The sequence below is a fragment of the Crinia signifera genome, chromosome 2 (assembly GCF_055691185.1).
Source record: "Crinia signifera chromosome 2, ASM5569118v1, whole genome shotgun sequence".
NCBI lineage: Eukaryota > Metazoa > Chordata > Amphibia > Anura > Myobatrachidae > Crinia > Crinia signifera.
This window is the reverse complement of record NC_139218.1, coordinates 229,398,473-229,418,258: the sequence shown is the minus strand read 5'-3', so window position 1 is coordinate 229,418,258 and position 19,786 is coordinate 229,398,473. Positions and strand designations below refer to the sequence as shown.

General features: G+C 40.8%; 2 protein-coding genes and 1 long non-coding RNA gene across 5 annotated transcripts in view; 2 read left to right on the top strand and 1 right to left on the bottom strand.

The window, feature by feature from the left end:
* Positions 1–19,786, top strand: part of DOC2B (double C2 domain beta) — a 590,856-nt gene that overhangs the window by 224,319 nt on the left and 346,751 nt on the right. The window lies entirely within an intron of this gene.
* Positions 11,182–12,869, top strand: LOC146060598 (uncharacterized). The gene is made up of 3 exons (XR_014470450.1): positions 11,182–12,218; positions 12,356–12,493; positions 12,574–12,869. It is a non-coding gene; the product is annotated as an uncharacterized LOC146060598 (long non-coding RNA).
* On the bottom strand, positions 16,246–19,339 carry LOC146060597 (uncharacterized). The gene is made up of 6 exons (XM_083173976.1): positions 19,096–19,339; positions 18,748–18,912; positions 18,004–18,667; positions 17,367–17,621; positions 17,136–17,258; positions 16,246–17,042 (listed from the first exon to the last, which is right to left on the bottom strand). Exons 1-6 carry the CDS (start codon positions 19,249–19,251, stop codon positions 16,360–16,362), a joined length of 2,046 nt encoding a protein of 681 aa, XP_083030102.1. The 5' UTR covers positions 19,252–19,339; the 3' UTR covers positions 16,246–16,359.

Genomic DNA, 19,786 nt, shown 5'->3' with positions numbered 1-19,786 from the left:
CCTCTATCTAGGGGTACAAGGCAAGGCTGTCCACTGTCGCCAAGTCTATTCTCATTGGCCATTGAACCATTGGCATGCGCCATAAGAAATCATCCGGAAATTGTTGGTTTTAGTGTGGGGCAGCAGTATGATACAGTTGCCCTATACGCAGACGACTTACTGATCTTCATGTCTGATTATGTAAAATCTGCCCCGATTGTATTACAATTAATTAAAATGCACGGTAGCTTCTCGGGATTCGAGGTAAATGTTAAAAAATCTAGTATATTGACCGTAAAACCACAGACGGCTTCCTATCCACATATGGCTCTATCAGTGAGGTGGTCGGAGACATTTAAATATCTGGGGATCCATATGTCCAGGAACCCCCTTGATTTTATACAACTAAATGTCCAGCCCCTGTTGGCTTTTATGGTGTCAAAATTTAAATCATGGAACCGCCTGCCCCTCACTGCTATAGGGCGGGTTAACTTAATAAAAATGATTATTTTGCCTAAATTGTTGTACGTCCTACAGCAGTCACCAGTATATTTGCCAATTTCTTTATTCTCAAAAATTAATAGTTTAATATCCACTTTTATATGGAATAACAAGCGGGCGAAGATCCAGCTTGGTACACTGATGAGAAAAAAGGAGCAGGGTGGCGTAGCACTCCCTAATTTTAGATATTACTATCTGGCTGGTCAGGTACTGCAGCTACGCGATTGGGTACAGGAAGCAGGGGACAGCGGCATAGTTAAACTATTGGTAGCACAAGGTAATCTAAACCTTACCCCATTGCAACGACTGCTGGCGGGAGGTATAACCCGGAATGACCCACCGTTGGTAAGGCAGGCAGTTAAGATCTGGAGGGAAGCAAATAAAATAGCCAAATTTATAGATATAGAGGTTGAACACCCTCTGGCAGATTATAAATTCCTGAATGAGCTAAAAGCACTTCAACCCGATAAGATCTGGGGACAGTATGGGTTAAAATCCATTAGTCAGTTGTACGAGCGGGGTACTTTAAAATCATATACGCATCTGGAATTAGAATTTAGTCTCCCTAGACACTTTTTTTTTAGGTTTTTGCAATTGAGAAGCGCACTTGAATCTCAATTTAAGAACACGGAGGTATGCTTCTCTACATCGCCTATAAAGAAAGAGTTACAAGCGAGTAATAAAAGTAAGGGTGTGTCAAGGCTTTATAATCTACTAGTGGCAGCGAAGTACGATGATGGGTTGGTAGACCTTAAAGAGAAGTGGTCGTCAGATGTGGGCCCGTTGAATGATATAGAATGGAGTATGGCTTTGACATCTGTTCATGCAACAACAAACTCAATAAGGGTACATCAAGTGCAACTGTTCTTTCTGCATAGGTCTTATATGTCCACTACGAGATTGGTTAAAATGGGTAGCCGCACTTCGTCGCTTTGTCCCAAATGCAAGCTAGAACCGGGTTCTTTTTGGCACTTGGTATGGGGCTGCAGAGTCCTAGGGGCATTTTGGGAAAAAGTACAACAAATTTTGATAAGCACGGGTATCCCTGGATCTGCACTGGATTGCAAAGGATGTGTGTTAAATGTTCACACAGGTAATGAAGTTAACAAGCACGACAAAATGTATGTATCTAATTTGTGTGCACTGGCTAAACTAATGATAGCGAGGACATGGCTTTCTAAAAATGGGCCTGATATTGCAGCCTGGATATCATTGGTTAATTTCACTGCAATCCACGAAAAACACATATTTATATGTAGGAAACAATTAAGTAACTACACTAAACTTTGGCACAGGTGGCTCACGTCTAGTCACGCAAGTATAGAACATAATTTAAGATAATTGTTACTGTAAAAAAAAAAAAAAAAAAAATATAAAAATAAAAATAGAATAAATCTCTTATTCACTTAATAAAGATCTGTAAAAACTTTTTTGTGTTACTAAATTAATAAAACCACGCAAGATGGTAATAGAATATGTTTATTAGTGCTGCACATTAATATGAATATAAAGCACAATTTCAGAGTGGGTAATATTTTGGTATAATTGTTGGCACAATTCTATTGAATGTTGGGACATGTTATTCGTCATTTGCTATCCAGAAGTGAGCATGGGAAGACCGTGGTGGAAGGGATTACGTGAATCATCGCTACGACCTGTCAATTGCTAGAAAGCAAAGTAAACTGGTACCTCCTCACATTCATGCCCCCCGATTAACCTCATGGGTAACAGTAAATCCATGCCCCTTAGGCCGCATAGATCTGGCATACTATGATTTTCAAATTGGTGCATCGCTGTCCGCAAAAGTTATAAGACAAACTGTAAATGTAATGTTAACTGTAGTATTCCCAATTGTATTGGTATTACTATTACTCTACGTAGTACACAATGTTTTTTTATGTATATTTGTGGTCAAAATTTTTTTTTTTTTTTTTTTCTCCTTTTTTTTTTTTTTTTTTCTTTCCCTTTTATTGTGGGTGTTCTATGTATGTATGTAGTGGTATGTCGCTGTGCCCGGTCGCTTGGTAACGTGCATTGGGCAACCCCATTGGCCATCTAGTGGGGCGGGCCCAGTGGGGTTGTTGTCTCTCTTTGTGTACCACACAGGCGATCACAAGGCAACGTGTCTAATGGACAGTAGTAATGCAATATTGTAAAGTATAGTGCAATGCATTGTAATATAATGTAAAGATTGCAGCTTGGTGTAAGCGATGTTATCCCTTTTTAAAAACAATAAAAAGTATTAAAAAAAAAAAAAAAAAAAAAAAAGCATGTCCTGCACACCGCTGTCATTTTTCACCACAAAATTTATTGTGTGAGCAAAACATGGGACATGCTGGAAATTGCCCAGATGTAATGCTCGCACAATATTGCTGGGGTTGTCAGATATCACAAATCCCGAGGAGAGTCTAAGTGTGGTAAGCCATTTTGTGATGATGTCATGCAGTTTATCAGAGGTTCTCAGCGGTGTGCCTCTTCCAGAAACTGGTGATGCACAGTGTAGCCTGCATGTAGTTGGCATTTGTGAGACGCCGAAGCTGTGACAGCTGTTGATGTTGCTGCAGAAGGCAATACATCCAGCCAGTGGGCTATCAGTCATGCAGTCCTTCGTTTAACCTGTTCTACTTAAGTGGACAGTGGGAACAACTGCATTTTTCAAGACAAAAAGGACACTTTTCTTAATGTCCCTGTACAGTGGAATCTAGACAGGATTTGGTATCGGGGACACAGTACCTCCATAAACAGTCTAAATCCCACTTCACTAATGATGATTACCGGCCGCACATCTAACACCAGCATAGCGGTTATGGCCTCAGTAATCCGCTTTGCAAAATGGTGACTGCTGTCATACTTCATCTTCCTCGCAAAGGACTGTTGGACAGTCAATTGTGCTGATTGCTATGCGCTCTCTGCTCCAGGGGACATCGCCAGATGGGGAAGTTTACATTTCCCCCTTAGGAGGACAAGATGTTAATGCAGCTTGTAGATGTCCCTTCCTGCTTGGTCTCGTAAATGAGACGAAGCAGGAAGCATTATATCAGCGTTATAAGTGCTGCTATAATACATCTACCCACATGAGAGGTAAAGTGGAGTGGATGCCACCACCCAAATACATTGAGGTGGATTTGGACTACACTTAAGATACAATTTTTCATTTGTTTCTTAATTTAACTGAGATTTATTGACATGAATTTTAATACCATTTTTACTTCAACAATGGACGCGTGAGTGTGTAAGATGCTTTCACGCTGCGTTCACCGGAGCACCAGCCACGAGGAATACATTGGCGGCGCATTAACGGACTGGATGACGGCAGCTCCATCTGTATTTACTATTTTGTTCTGCCTCTGAATTACTGTAGAAATCCTTTGTTGGTTTTGGAGTTGATGTTGACTTTCCATTACTAATACAAATATTTATTTTTACTTTCTTTAGACTTAAGGAAACTTAACATTTTCTGTTAATAAAAAAAACCCTTAGATGGCAATTATATTACATGCAGGGTTGCATGATATTTTTAAAGAATTCCTATTGTATTAAGACCATTATAAAGTCAATTCAATCAATAAGGCACAGTGAAACTGCTAAATGCAACAAAAATGAGTTCATATTTTTGGTTCAAGTCAATTGATTTTCTGCAAACTGTCACAATCATTGTAGTAGATAATGTATAAATAATTGAGCTATGGTTTACCATACAAATTGTATAATGTCACCTTCCAAAGGTAGTTGTAATGGAAAGATTGCTGATTTACATGTCACAGAACAAACGTGCTGAATACTGTGGGGACCCAGTATATATATATATATATATATATATATATAGATTGTGGCAGTGGTCCGGCACTCCTGCTTCCAGGTTTTAAGTGCTCCGGTGCTCGCAGCGTAGTAGTTAATAGTAGACAGGTGGGGTGTGCTGCAGCACAATAACGGAGACTGATCAGCAAGTTTAGTAGTAAAAAAGTTTACTCAATGACATCATGCACCGAGATGCATGATGTCATTGAGTAAACTTTTTTACTACTAAACTTGCTGATCAGTCTCCGTTATTGTGCTGCAGCACACCCCACCTGTCTACTATATATATATATATATATATATATATATATATATATATATATATATATATATATATATAGTATATAAACAATTTTAAATGGAGCAGGTTTCCCCCCCCCCCCCCCCCAAAAAAAAATTACCACATATCTGGATGCATGTTCACCTGTCTGGCTCAGCAAGAATGACTGAGATCCAGCTACACAGGGTTTATATAGTGCCTCATGGTGACATCACTTCCTCCTGGAGGAACTAATGATGTGGTGCAATATTTACTAGCGCCATCTTGTGAAAGAACTAATTAGTGTCAGTGTCTGCAATTTAATTATTCTTATCAGTGAATATTACCCGTTATACCTACAAATGTAATAATATAAACCATTAGAACTAATAATGAATAATATATATATTAATATTAATAAAGCTTAGAATAAATAATAATTAATATAAATAGTCAGATTAGAAAAAAATTATAAATAAATAAATAATAAATAATAAATATAACATTTGTATAATAATTCCAACCATGTGTTATGTTTTGGATAACAATGGAGTCCTGCTACATTTTTACAATAGATTTAGCTGTGTATAGTTTGACACATTTTACAAAAATGAGACGATGTCAATACTCTCATTTAGTCCAGTGGGACTTAAAGGGTTTTGATGGAAAATCCAAAATGATTCCCTTTTTGAAAGAATTAGGTCTCTGTCCCCACCTCACTATGACGTTTAATGTGCTCCAATACCGTAAATCTTAGTTGACTGGTATCTGAATTATGTTTGTTTTGGAAATGACGGGGTAGACTTCGGTTCTGTACTCTGTTTTTTATGTTTCTTAAGTGCTGTTGGATCCGGAATTTCAGTTTCCTTTTGTTTTTTTTCCGACATACTTACAACTACAGCGAATCATGTATATCACATAAGTGGTATCACACGTGACAATGGTTTGTATGTTTTTATCTGCTGTCCAATTTTTGTCTACATGTTTACAGCAGATACATTTCTGACAGGGAATCAGTCCCCGTTTACCTGATAGAAAACTTTCTTTCATTTGAAGGGACACATTGGATTTTTTTTTTAAATTGAGTAATTTTTATTGTTTTTAACATAGCAAACAAAGCAACCCCCCCCCCTCCCCCACATATACATCATACATAAAATGAAATGAGTAACAGACGGAGTCGCACATCCAATTATACAATTTACAAAGTGGTGGTGATCGGAAAGGTATATTCGAAACAGGATGTTCTATAAGGTTACATAGCTTCGTATTAACACAGGATATATATATATACCCGAGGGCGCCTACTCGGGTAAAAATTGAGGTGCCAACTTATACGAAGCAGTCATGTTCACACTGAAATTGTACATTTAAAAAGAAGCAATACCACCCAGCACTGAAGCGGTTTGTAGTATAAAGTAGTTTACCAGCTATAACTATAGTTGTCAAGCAAATCCGTCCATCACTGTTGTTGGAAATCTAAAATAAAACACCACCCCCAAACGCCCAAAGCAAACCACCCTTATAACCCCCCACCCTGTACTACCCAGCCCCAACTAGGGTGCACTTGGATCCCTAAACTAAATCTCCCAACTACAGCATACCAATCTTAAGCTATCTATCTAATCCCTTCCCCCCTCCCAACTTTCTAATCCCCCCCCCTCCCTCCCCTGCTGATTCAGGATGTTATGTTAGATAAACGTGGTGGCTTGGGGGCAGTTCCCCCAGACTCCGAAGACATCGATTCGAAATTTAACTTCCCCACTAAATATAACAGCCAATTTGTATCAATTTTCCATTCCAACTAGTATGTATAGTAACAAGCATTTTGTACTAAGGGAAAATGGGAACAATTAAAGCAGGCATCTGAGAAAAGTTTACATACGGATATATCGGTGTAAATCAGAAATAGCATAGGATTAAGAAACAGGAAATTAGCCTCCAGACACCATGCGGATCTAATCGGGCCAGTTCTTCAGTCCCAAAAGGGATCTATATATAGCATACATGAGCTCCAGAAATGACAAGCAGGAATAAGTAGTCTCAGCCCGTATTATACGGAGGCAGTCAGGATAGCGTCCAGGATGTCCCCTCCAATAAAGTGGCAAACATAAGTCCTGCATTTGAAGCACATTAGGGGTAGATGAGGGAAGGATATTGCCGCTGTAGCAGTCAGGTGAAGCAGTAAAAGGGTTTACAGGTGTAGGCGCAATCATAGGACAACATATGTCCACAATCTTAGCTGACATAGGAGCCACAGGTATTGCACAACCATCGGGCATGGGCATGACCCCCTCAATTCCAACATCACATTGCCCTGGTGCACTCGGAGAAAAAAGGATTTTCCTCTGGGAGACATCATTAGTAATAAAGATCCCGTCTGCAGGGGCTACATCAGAATGTGTAGGGAGAGGCACGGTAACCGTTGATATATTATCGATTCTGTGGAGAAGCCTCTGTGTAGAGGCATGGATGGCTTGAAGGATCTGTGCTACCTCCATGCTCCGGGGAGATGTGTAAAATAAGGGACGCCCATGGAAACCAGCAGATACAGGGTAACGCGGCACAGGTACCCCAGTCCATAAGTCAGGTGAGCAAGATGGCGCCGGCGCCTCCGGCCGGCTAAGCAGCGCACCCCGACAGAGATGACTCCCGCTCACTACCGACAATTCACCGGAGGGTCACCAACCACCCCCTCCTGCCGACACACCAGACAGGGCAACAGCACAGCGAGTCCACAGGGCCGCACTCCAGGAGCCTCGCTAGAACTGCCGGAGGATCCAAAATGGCGCTCGGACTCAGAGGAGAGGACACGCAGACCACAGCAGGGCCAGGCAGTCGTCCAACTCTTCGCACACCGCACAGGGGAAACACAGATGCAGCAGGGGACACAGCATCAGCTCCGGAGCCTGTGGGGGTAAGGGTACAGCGTCCAGGGGTCCCGGGGAAGGATATTTAGAAAGAATTTTGTCTGAGCTCTCACTCCCCGCACCTGCTCACGTTGCCAGCCAAGCCACGCCCCCCCCGGACACATTGGATTTTAGTTGACTAGGCGCTACATATGTTTCAAATTGGACGCTCGTCTGTACACCACATCAGGTTTTGTAGAGAGGTGTGGGCCCAGGATCAGATTCTTGAGCAATAAATGCCACTGTTTTTGTATGCACTTCGTAATTTCGAAGTTTTCCTGGTTGTAACGTGTGATAAAGGGTCTTTTGGTTGCTTTATAGTTCCCTGCAGTAGTACATCCTAATTCTTTCTCTTTCAATTATGACTCTCTAGTTCTATCAAATGCTCTTTTTTGGTCCTGTACAAGTTTGATTGGGTCATATCCTTTCATAATGAATTGGTCTTTCAGAATGGTGTATTTTTCCCAGTATGCTATTTCCAAACTGCAATTCTTCTGTATTCGAAGGAATTAAGAAAATTGGAAATTTTCTTTCCATCTGGGCAACTTTTTGCTGGGATGTAACTGTTTACATCGGTTGTTTTGAAATGAGTCTTGGTGTTGATACAAGAATTAGTTGTCTCAAATTGGACATTGAGGTAGTCTCTATCCGTTCTACTATATTTAAAAGTGAATTTTAAATTATAGCTGTTAATCTGTAATCTGGATACAAAGTTGATAATACTCACGGAATCTCCCTTCCAGATTAGAATTAAATCAATATACCTTTTTATAGTAGATGATGTTACAAAACTTGAACCCACTCCCTTCGTAAAGGCAGTTTTCTTCCCAATCGTTCATCGGGATGTTTGCATACAAAGGGGCAAACTTTGTTCCCATTGCCGTACCCCATTCTTGTCTGTAGAATATGTCCTCAAACTTGAAGTAATTGTGGGATAAGATGAATTCTATCCCTGCCAGGAGAAATGTTCTTTCTTCAACTGAAACCAGTGGATCTTTTGAAAGAATGAATGCAATAGACTCAAGCCCCTTGTTGTGCGGAATTGATGTGTATAGGGCCTGTACATCTATGGTCACAAAATAAAATTCAGGTGACCATTGCATATGGATCAGGTCCCTTAATAGACAAGTGGAGTCTTTAAGGTGTGACATATTCGCAGTTAAAGAATCGATTCCGGCCATGATGGGCCTCCCGGGTGGGTGATCTTTATCCTTATGGATCTTTGGTAGTTGGTAATATATTGGAATCCTAGGATTCACCACGACTAGATTCTTTCATATATGTATATATATATATATATAGATATATATATATGTACTTTTATGCCGGCACTCCCCATCTCATCCAGACAGCGGCCCGGTGCACTCCGAAGCATACAATACAAGGATCCAATAATGGAGGCACACGGATAAATAAGTCACTGAAAAACGTGTATTAGGGCATAGCACAGTACAGCCAGTATCTTTCGGGGAAACATCCCCATCATTAGGATAACAGCCCTTAAGCAACAAATGTGGACAACAAGTGGGGTTGCATGCATCACTTGTTGTCCACATTTGTTGCTTAAGGGATGTTTCCCCAAAAGTGCTAGATACTGGCTGTACTGTGCTATGCTCTAATACACGTTTTTTCAGTGACTTATTTATCTGTGTGCCTCCATTATTGTATATATATATATATATATATATATATATATATATATATATATATATATAGTCATCACAGTCTACGAACCAACAGGCAGGTAAGTAGGAATATGCACACGGCACTACAGGATCATGCAACACGGTTTTATTATCCTCAAACATTTTCGGAGCACAAGGCTTATCAGGAGGGAAAGGACATATAACAAGAAATGCAGTAAACTCACATTATGTAGGAGAAGCCGGCCCGCCTTCACCGCCCACCTCCACAGGTGTGAAAAGACGCCAATCAGCCCTGCCATTCCGTAACCTTTTCCGCCAGGCAGTCGCCAGTCAATGACCTAAGCAGACTGACACAGCTAGCGTGTACCATGGCAACGCCGCAGCGTTCATCACATCTGATATATGTGAACAGATCGGTACAGTGTCAGCGTCACCATGATGTCAGAAATAAAAGCATATATATTGTATCAATACATAAACAAATGTAAACATTATACATGATAAACATGCATCAAAAAACGATACTATTTTTTTTTTAATATTAAAAACAGAAAAAATATATATAAAAAAAGTCAAAGATATATATAAACAGGAATTATTTAGTGTCCAATATTACTATTTACTGCAAGATCCAGACAGAGATCACATCAAAGAATTCCACATAATACACTCATTGAGCCCTTCTGGAACTACTGTATCCAGCCTATATATCCATGCCACTTCCAGACGTAGCAGTTTTTTATTACGATCACCACCCCTAGGTGAGGGTGGTAAATGGTCTATTATTTGGTATCTTAAAGTACACATTTGATGGTTCCTTGCTTTAAAGTGGGCTGCTACGAGTTGATCGTTGGGCTTCCCCATCAGTGCCGCCTTAATGGTGGACCGATGGAGAGCCATACGTTCCTTGAATTTCCTAGCTGTTTTCCCGACGTAGTATAAACCGCAAGGGCAGATGATCACATATACTATGAATCGGGATTCACAGGTAAGGACGTGTCTGATTTAATATTGTGTGGAATTATGTGGATGGTTAAAGACATTTTTACCAATCAAATAGCCACATGTCACACAATTTGGACAACGATAGCATCCTGGTTTTTTATGTGTTACATTAGAACCCGAAGATGAACCAAATCCTGATACATCGGTATGCACTAATAGATCGCTATTAAATGCACTAATATATATATATATATATATATATATATATATATATACTGTATATATATATATATGTATATACTGTATATAGCAAACAAAAATAAGGGCCGTATTCAATCCCTTGCGAAATCCATTTTTTCTCTAAAAAATTTCGTTTTTTCGCGACGAAAAGACTTCGTGTATTCAATGTTGTGATTTTTCACGCATGCGAAAGTTTTAAGTTTCGCTTGCGTTTCGCTTATTTCGCTTGGTCAAACCCTTACATTTCGTGGTTTTTTTTATAGATTTTTTCGCTTTTTCGCACAAATGTATTCAATCGTGAGATGACGAAATTGTTATCTGCACATGTTTGATCCGTTTCTCCATTTTCATTTCGACGCCCAATGGGTCACGAATACAAATTTTTATTGAGTGATGCCTCCTTTTAACCTCCGGAACCTAAACATTCTTGTTGGAGAAATGTTTGCCTCTTTAGTTGCTGTTTTCCTAAGAAGGGGCATATATAAATTGTTATTAATACACTTGATTTCCCATCATGCATTGGTAAAGCACATGTTATTTTTTCCCAAGATGCTGTTCACCCCTCACAGTGCCTCACTCCTACGTTTGGGACTTCAGGGAGTAGCAGCTTATTGCAGTCAGCTGTATTTGGAAGCGTTTTTTTAGGGCAATTTGCGTTTTTGGAGAAGAAATAATTATTTTTCAATCACTGCCTACAATAATGGAGTATTTTGCTGACTTGATTGTGATGTTCATGGTCCTATCGACATACATGCTGCGATGCAAACGTCGTCGCCTGGCACGTGGATATCAGCATCATGGTCAGGGGCGTGGATATCAGCATCGTGGTCAGCATCTGTCTACATTTGGTGAGTCAGTGCGTGTTTCAATTCCACGTCCACGCCAGTATCGAACTAGGCGTGTACTGGACGGTCTCTCTGAGGCGGAAGTGATAGGTACCTTTCGCTTATCGTCTCAGGATATCTATTCGCTGTATGATCTGTTGGAAGCTGACCTGGAACCTCGGGTACGGTCAAATCATGCAGTCAGTGGTTTCCAGAAACTACTGGCTGCATTGCAATTTTTTGCGTCAGGCACCTTCCAGCCTACTTTGTCCCAGACATGCGGTTTTTCTCAGCCAACAATGTCACGCTGTTTGTCCCAGGTCATAAAAGCTTTCCGTAAATTAACGACCCAGGTTATAAAATTCCCAGACACTGACAGCGAATGGAATGAGATCAAATTTGGTTTCTTTCAAAAATGGAAATTCCCCAATGTGTTGGGCGCGATAGACTGCACCCATGTGCGACTCACACCTCCGAGGGAATCGGAAGAATGTTATCGGAATCGAAAACACTTCCATTCCCTCAATGTACAGATGGTGTGTGATTCCACAATGAGATTATTGGACATTTGTGTGGGTTTCCCTGGGTCGACCCACGACTCCTTCGTTTTAAGCCAGTCATCTCTATTCCTGGACTTTGAGGAAGGTCGAATGCCAGATGGCTGGCTGTTGGGTATGTAAGTTTTCATTATTTTTTTTAAGTTGCTACTGTAATTAAAAAAGTCTAATACCTTTTCAATTATCCCTTTTAGGTGATGCGGGTTATCCGAATAAACCTTGGCTGTTGACCCCATTACCTGATCCTGTAGGTGATGCCGAAAGAAGATACCAGGAGGTTCACATTGCATCGAGGGGTGTAATTGAAAGGACCTTCGGTGTACTTAAGAGCCGGTTCAGGTGTTTAGATATCTCCGGCGGGACCCTCTTATATTCACCGGGAAAAGTTTGCGGCATTATTAATGCCTGTTGCATTCTGCATAACATCTGTGTCGCAAGACGTTTGCCGGTGAATATTCATGCTGGTGTTAGCCAGGATGGGGATCTTTCTTCGGTATTATCTGTGGGTATGGACGAAGGAGCAGAGACCAGAAGGCATCTTATTGACACCTTCTTCTCATGTGAGTATATACAAAACATCTGTACACAAACACACACACATATATATCTATATATCTATATATATATATATATAGATATATATATATATAAATATATCATTTATCTACATAAATGTTATTTACCTTTTATTTTACAGAGTTTGTTCTTGATGGAGTTCATTACAGTTCATTGAGTTTGTTTGCCCAGTTGCTGTTATTACTGTTTCGTGTTTGGAAGTTTTATTTAAAAGTCCTCTAAAGTGATAATAAATTTCAAAAGATTGTTCATTATGCAGGTGAGATGTGATCTATTTACATTTTTGTTGATTGAAAATTCATATGTCCTGTTTTACATTTTCACATACTTTCCATACAGGTTGTTGGTGGTTATCCCTTTCTATTGTCTGCTTTTAAGGATGTTTCTGTGGAAGCCTGGTTACCTTGGATGAGTGATCTCATCTCCGTCTAATCTGGTGAGTTAGCCATATTCCAAAACTGTGTAGGGGATTCCGGTGTCAAGACTCCTACCCATCCAAACAGTCAATAACCTGTGCCCCCCGTCTGTTTTCCCTTGCAGGATGTGCTGTGTGGCTGCCGGACCTGCTCAGTTATGACCCTTCTGCCTGCTCACCTTTACGGATGGATCTGTTGACGGTGGGATTATCTGCTCCTCTGCTGATGAAATTGGTGAGTATGCTAATCTGAACCACTGCCCCCCTGTAAAGTGTGTGCGCTCAGTGCGCATGGGAATCCGGTGTCAAGACTCCTACCCATCCAAACAGTCAATAACCTGTGCCCCCCGTCTGTTTTCCCTTGCAGGATGTGCTGTGTGGCTGCCGGACCTGCTCAGTTATGACCCTTCTGCCTGCTCACCTTTACGGATGGATCTGTTGACGGTGGGATTATCTGCTCCTCTGCTGATGAAATTGGTGAGTATGCTAATCTGAACCACTGCCCCCCTGTAAAGTGTGTGCGCTCAGTGCGCATGGGAATCCGGTGTCAAGACTCCTACCCATCCAAACAGTCAATAACCTGTGCCCCCCGTCTGTTTTCCCTTGCAGGATGTGCTGTGTGGCTGCCGGACCTGCTCAGTTATGACCCTTCTGCCTGCTCACCTTTACGGATGGATCTGTTGACGGTGGGATTATCTGCTCCTCTGCTGATGAAATTGGTGAGTATGCTAATCTGAACCACTGCCCCCCTGTAAAGTGTGTGCGCTCAGTGCGCATGGGAATCCGGTGTCAAGACTCCTACCCATCCAAACAGTCAATAACCTGTGCCCCCCGTCTGTTTTCCCTTGCAGGATGTGCTGTGTGGCTGCCGGACCTGCTCAGTTATGACCCTTCTGCCTGCTCACCTTTACGGATGGATCTGTTGACGGTGGGATTATCTGCTCCTCTGCTGATGAAATTGGTGAGTATGCTAATCTGAACCACTGCCCCCCTGTAAAGTGTGTGCGCTCAGTGCGCATGGGAATCCGGTGTCAAGACTCCTACCCATCCAAACAGTCAATAACCTGTGCCCCCCGTCTGTTTTCCCTTGCAGGATGTGCTGTGTGGCTGCCGGACCTGCTCAGTTATGACCCTTCTGCCTGCTCACCTTTACGGATGGATCTGTTGACGGTGGGATTATCTGCTCCTCTGCTGATGAAATTGGTGAGTATGCTAATCTGAACCACTGCCCCCCTGTAAAGTGTGTGCGCTTCCGTTCTTAAAAAATGTCAGGAAACAGAGGTTAATATTCTTCCTTACCATATAACTTGATTTACGGATGACATTTTGGCAAAACGTGATTCATTTATCTATATTTTATTCTTGAAATTAAACTTTGTCCAAAGGGGTGGCCTGGAAAATCTTCTGAAAATGTAGGCTGCTGTTATTTAAATTAGATTTGTAACCTCTAGTTCCAGGCAAGGTAATCTGGAAATGTCCACAAACCCACACTGCCATAGATATTACCTTTCTCTGTTGTTAGCACATGCCCAATTAAAGTATGGGTCTCTGATATGTAGCTATGTAGGTAGTACAATATTTACAAATACACATCTGCAGACATGTGATCTTGTGGCAACCTTTGCATTTTATAATGCACTGGTTAAAGCATTGCGCATGCTGGGGGCATAATCAAGGATAACCTAGTTACACTGCACACTAATTTTCCTGTGCCACCTAAACATCTGTATTATTATTTATCCATCTTATCTGCTCCAAGTATATTCTGTCATTCACCAACACTCATTGCAAATGTAGCAATCGTTCTTTTCGCACATCTGAACAAAACCAAACCATATTTCCTGATTTTTTTTTTATTAAAAAAAAAAACTTGTACGCTGGTGGCTGTAAAGATATTTCCAATAGTGCAAGTTGGTCATCCTGAGTAACTGATGATGCTGAACAAGCTTTTTTTTATTCTGTCACTCTAAAATGAGGTATCACCTATAAGCGATATCACATGCACATTACTATTGTAGCCAGACATTAAACTTTTCAAGCGTACTCATATTTCTGCTTGTTGACAGAAAATTTAACATTATTACGATTATTTTTTATAAATGCTGTTATTTCGTAAAAAATTCTAACATTTGCGAACTTCTTCTGTCTTTAAAGGGTGTTGTCTTCAGAATATTGAAATGAACCTCAACATTGTACTGCAGTTCAAAGCGGACCATCGAACCCAAATTTTGAAAAAGTCAAAGAGATTTTAAAACAAATTTTGTTCCAGAAAAAAATAAAATTAAAACTGGTTAAACTTTGAAAGAAATTCTTGTTTTCTTCACAATTCCTCAAATGGACATCTGAAATGATATTGATAAAGCGTTAAACAAATTGCTGTTGTGTGGGTAAAAAGTGAGTACAAGCAGATACAGCTGAAAAGGCCATTAACACATCCCAACATGGCAGTACCCTGTACTTCTTCTCACCTACATTCCATTATGGGATGTGGGTGAGAACTCGCACAAAGGGCACTGCCGTGATGGAATGGGAAGTGTGGGTACAAGCAGATACAGCTGAAAAGGCCATTAACACATCCCAACATGGCAGTACCCTGTACTTCTTCTCACCTACATTCCATTATGGGATGTGGGTGAGAACTCGCACAAAGGGCACTGCCGTGATGGAATGGGAAGTGTGGGTACAAGCAGATACAGCTGAAAAGGCCATTAACACATCCCAACATGGTAGTACCCTGTACTTCTTCTCACCTACATTCCATTATGGGATGTGGGTGAGAACTCGCACGAAGGGCACTGCCGTGATGGAATGGGAAGTGTGGGTACAAGCAGATACAGCTGAAAAGGCCATTAACACATCCCAACATGGCAGTACCCTGTACTTCTTCTCACCTACATTCCATTATGGGATGTGGGTGAGAACTCGCACAAAGGGCACTGCCGTGATGGAATGGGAAGTGTGGGTACAAGCAGATACAGCTGAAAAGGCCATTAACACATCCCAACATGGTAGTACCCTGTACTTCTTCTCACCTACATTCCATTATGGGATGTGGGTGAGAACTCGCACGAAGGGCACTGCCGTGATGGAATGGGAAGTGTGGGTACAAGCAGATACAGCTGAAAAGGCCATTAACACATCCCAACATGGCAGTACCCTGTACTTCTTCTCACCTACATTCCATTATGGGATGTGGGTGAGAACTCGCACGAAGGGCACTGCCGTGATGGAATGGGAAGTGTGGGTACAAGCAGATACAGCTGAAAAGGCCATTAACACATCCCAACATGGCAGTACCCTGTACTTCTTCTCACCTACATTCCATTATGGGATGTGGGTGAGAACTCGCACAAAGGGCACTGCCGTGATGGAATGGGAAGTGTGGGTACAAGCAGATACAGCTGAAAAGGCCATTAACACATCCCAACATGGCAGTACCCTGTACTTCTTCTCACCTACATTCCATTATGGGATGTGGGTGAGAACTCGCACAAAGGGCACTGCCGTGATGGAATGGGAAGTGTGGGTACAAGCAGATACAGCTGAAAAGGCCATTAACACATCCCAACATGGCAGTACCCTGTACTTCTTCTCACCTACATTCCATTATGGGATGTGGGTGAGAACTCGCACAAAGGGCACTGCCGTGATGGAATGGGAAGTGCTCAAAAGGATATTTTTATAAAAATTAGATGGACAAAAATGTTACCCTATTCTGGTGGTGTAATACACTCCTCTTCATTTTCAGCGATCTTTGAAGCCAGCTTCTCAGTCGTGGAAGGTGATTGTATTGGTTGCCCAGATACTGTTGCTGTTGGAGGATAACGGCCCGGTGGCAACATTCCTGGAAACCCCGTATACATTTGTGAATATGAATAGGTTGCTGAACCTGCTGTAAGGGCAGTGGTCTTTCGTTCTAACTGTTGATGACTTGTTTGAGCATGGTGTGAATCCGATCTACGTTGAGCTTTATTGGCCATGTTCTCAACAATCAATTTTAAAGATGTGGCAATCAAAACAGAACTTGATGCTGTCTGACGTTGGCATTCTGCCATCACATTCAAATATGTTGCAGAATGTTGATTTGCCTCTGAAATTAGCATTAGACTACTTGCTTGACATGATGTGTTTTCTACTAATTTGTTAAGCGCAGTCGCCATGATTATCATAATATCCTGAGATGCTTTGTTGTCTTTTTGACGGTTAACTTCATTCTCTTGCACTGTGGTAATTAATTCTGTTAATAAAGTTTCCAGGCTACCCATACTTTGCTGTAAAAGAGTGTGGAATGATTTGTGTCGATCCTGCATTTGATCAGAGAGAGCAAGGATGTGCTGATATTCTGCATCTGGAATCTCTTTGCTAGTTGTTACTTGCACCCTTGGCTGTCTTGCTGTGAATAAAGTTAAACAAATTACAGTTATATGGTTTAATAAGTAATTTAAGAGTTTTTTAGATGAATGTTATTTATCAAAACACTAATTACCAATTGGTGTAGAAGCTGCTTGATGCTCATCATTCTCTTCATTGGAATTATTTCCGATCAAATCTGGACTAAAACATGGATCAATACAGGAGGACATTCCTGCAATGTTCATTGGATTGTCATCTATAAATAAAATTATAAATTGAGTTGTTTCAATATATATATATATATATATATATATATATATATGTACACCATGGACATTCAACTGTGGAAAAATAAATATTGTACCTTCAGTCGGTGTTGGTGCATTTTCTACTGAATCAACACTGTTTCCTCGTGATTTAGTTTGATGCAAATCTCTTGATGATGTTTGTTTTTCAGGTAAACTTGCTTCAAAACCCTGGAAAGTAGTCTCCGCTGAACTTAAAAAACAACTTGGTATGCTTAGCATTTCTTGGGTTCTACTGGGTGTAAAGGCGTTCTTTTGAAGTGCTGTTACAGCTGTTTCATTACAAATGCTTTGACCAATAACTGGACGATCATCTGCAAATATAATTTAAAAAATCATTATCATTTAGAAGAAATACTTATGAAATTATTATGTAACAATATCAGGTCAATAAGCACTGATTTTTTTTGCTAGTAGTTCAAAACACCACCCATTAACAAAGTATAGTGTGTCGACAGCGTTGCATAGCCGAGCACTTTGTAACGCCATCATAAATGCTGTTCATCTGCGAAAATAACCTGCAGACGAATAGCTTTCCAGGTGACATTGACGCAGTATATCGTGTGGCAGCACACAATGGGCAGCCATACATACTTGAGAATTTGGCTTAAACCTCAGTTTCGATCAAGTTTCATCTCAGACCAGAGTGTTTGGGTCATACCTGAAACTTGAAGTGTAAAATAAAATTGTATTTACCTATTTGCCTTCTTTTATTGTTTCTGTCTTTCATTACAGATCCTCTTTTCCTTCTGGAAGGCTCCTCTTCGTGCACAAAATCTCCCTGACGTCTGGAGTCAATTCTGCCTGCTACGCCTGTAACCATGATTGGGTTTAATCTTTTTTTTATAACTTCCTCCCATGAAAGCCAATTCACTTTCAGTTCCGGCCCTCCACCGGTCCCCATTTCGTGCCTTCGTTGAATTCCTAATTTTTTTTTAGTTTGACGACGGCAGTCGTTATATCTCTTCATGCAATGCTTTGCATCCCTGCGTATTCCAGAAATCGATGTTACTTTCTCAGCAATTGTGTTCCATATTTTTCTTTTTTGTCTAGGAGCAGTAGTTTGTGCCCTTGGCCCGAATAGCATGTCGTAGTAACGATCAACTAAATCAACTAAGGCAAAGCTTTCTGACTCATTGAAACGGATTCCTCTCTGCATCTTCTTGCAGTTTTCTTCTGCAGATCCATCTCCGGGAGAATTATGTGATCCACCTGCATCTGAATTTCCATCATTATCACGATTGCCTGTATGCCTTGGAGCTTGTGGTTCTGTACAACGTATTTCATGTTGGTGACCATCTTCTTGACGCCTGTGTCGAACAGTTGTATCATGCCTACGAGAATGGGTTTCTTCATTTTGCTAATAAAAAAGATACAAAGCCAAAATATTAGCATCATTCTTTTGAAATAAAAACAAGAAGTATACAGTATTTAACTTACTTTGGTTTGAGAATTTGCAGAAGTATTTTCCTTTCGGCGAGATGATGATATTTTTGATCGCCACAATCTAAATTCTTCACTGTCCTCCCAAGCATTATCAAATCTTCCTAGCGATTCCTCAGATGTCGAATTTTCATAAAGATTAGGGCTTCTCATTCTTGAAGTCTGCGTAAATAATGTACACATGCAGCCATTGAAACAATAAATATAAAATCAATGTAAAATAACAGGTAAAGTCGGACAACAATTGTGACATGCCTATAAGAAAATGAAAATTAATTAAATACATTTAATGGACAGTGCATGTGAATGCAATAGTGGGGTGGTACAAATTGAGGAGAACATTACCTTTCTTTTGGACTTCCTTAATTTGTTGCATTCTTTTGTGCTTGGACCGGGCACATTGTTTTCCTCTGTGTCTTGCCCTGACTCATTGGATAACCTCCGGGAATCATCCGAATGTGCTTCCTGCTCATTGAAATGTCTTTGAGAGTTCCTCAACATTTCTATGAATGAAAGTGAAATATGTTCAATCTCAACTTATCACACTAATGTTTGTTGGAAAAAAAACAGGGACAATGCCAATATTGACCCCACATGGTACCCCAAAGACATCAATCAGCAGCCCTGCAGCCCCCAAACAAACCTTACAAGCAGAGTACAGTAGGTTAAGAGCCACACCCTGATGTGTGGTGGCAAAAAAACAGGGACAATGCCAATATTGACCCCACAAGGTACCCCTAAGACATCATTCAGCAGCCCTGCAGCCCCCAAACAAACCTTACTACAAGTGTACAGTAGGTTAAGAGCCACACCCTGATGTGTGGTGGCAAAAAAACAGGGACAATGCCAATATTGACCCCACATGGTACCCCAAATACATCATTCAGCAGCCCTGCAGCCCCCAAACAAACCTTACAAGCAGAGTACAGTAGGTTAAGAGCCACACCCTGATGTGTGGTGGCAAAAAAACAGGGACAATGCCAATATTGACCCCACAAGGTACCCCTAAGACATCATTCAGCAGCCCTGCAGCCCC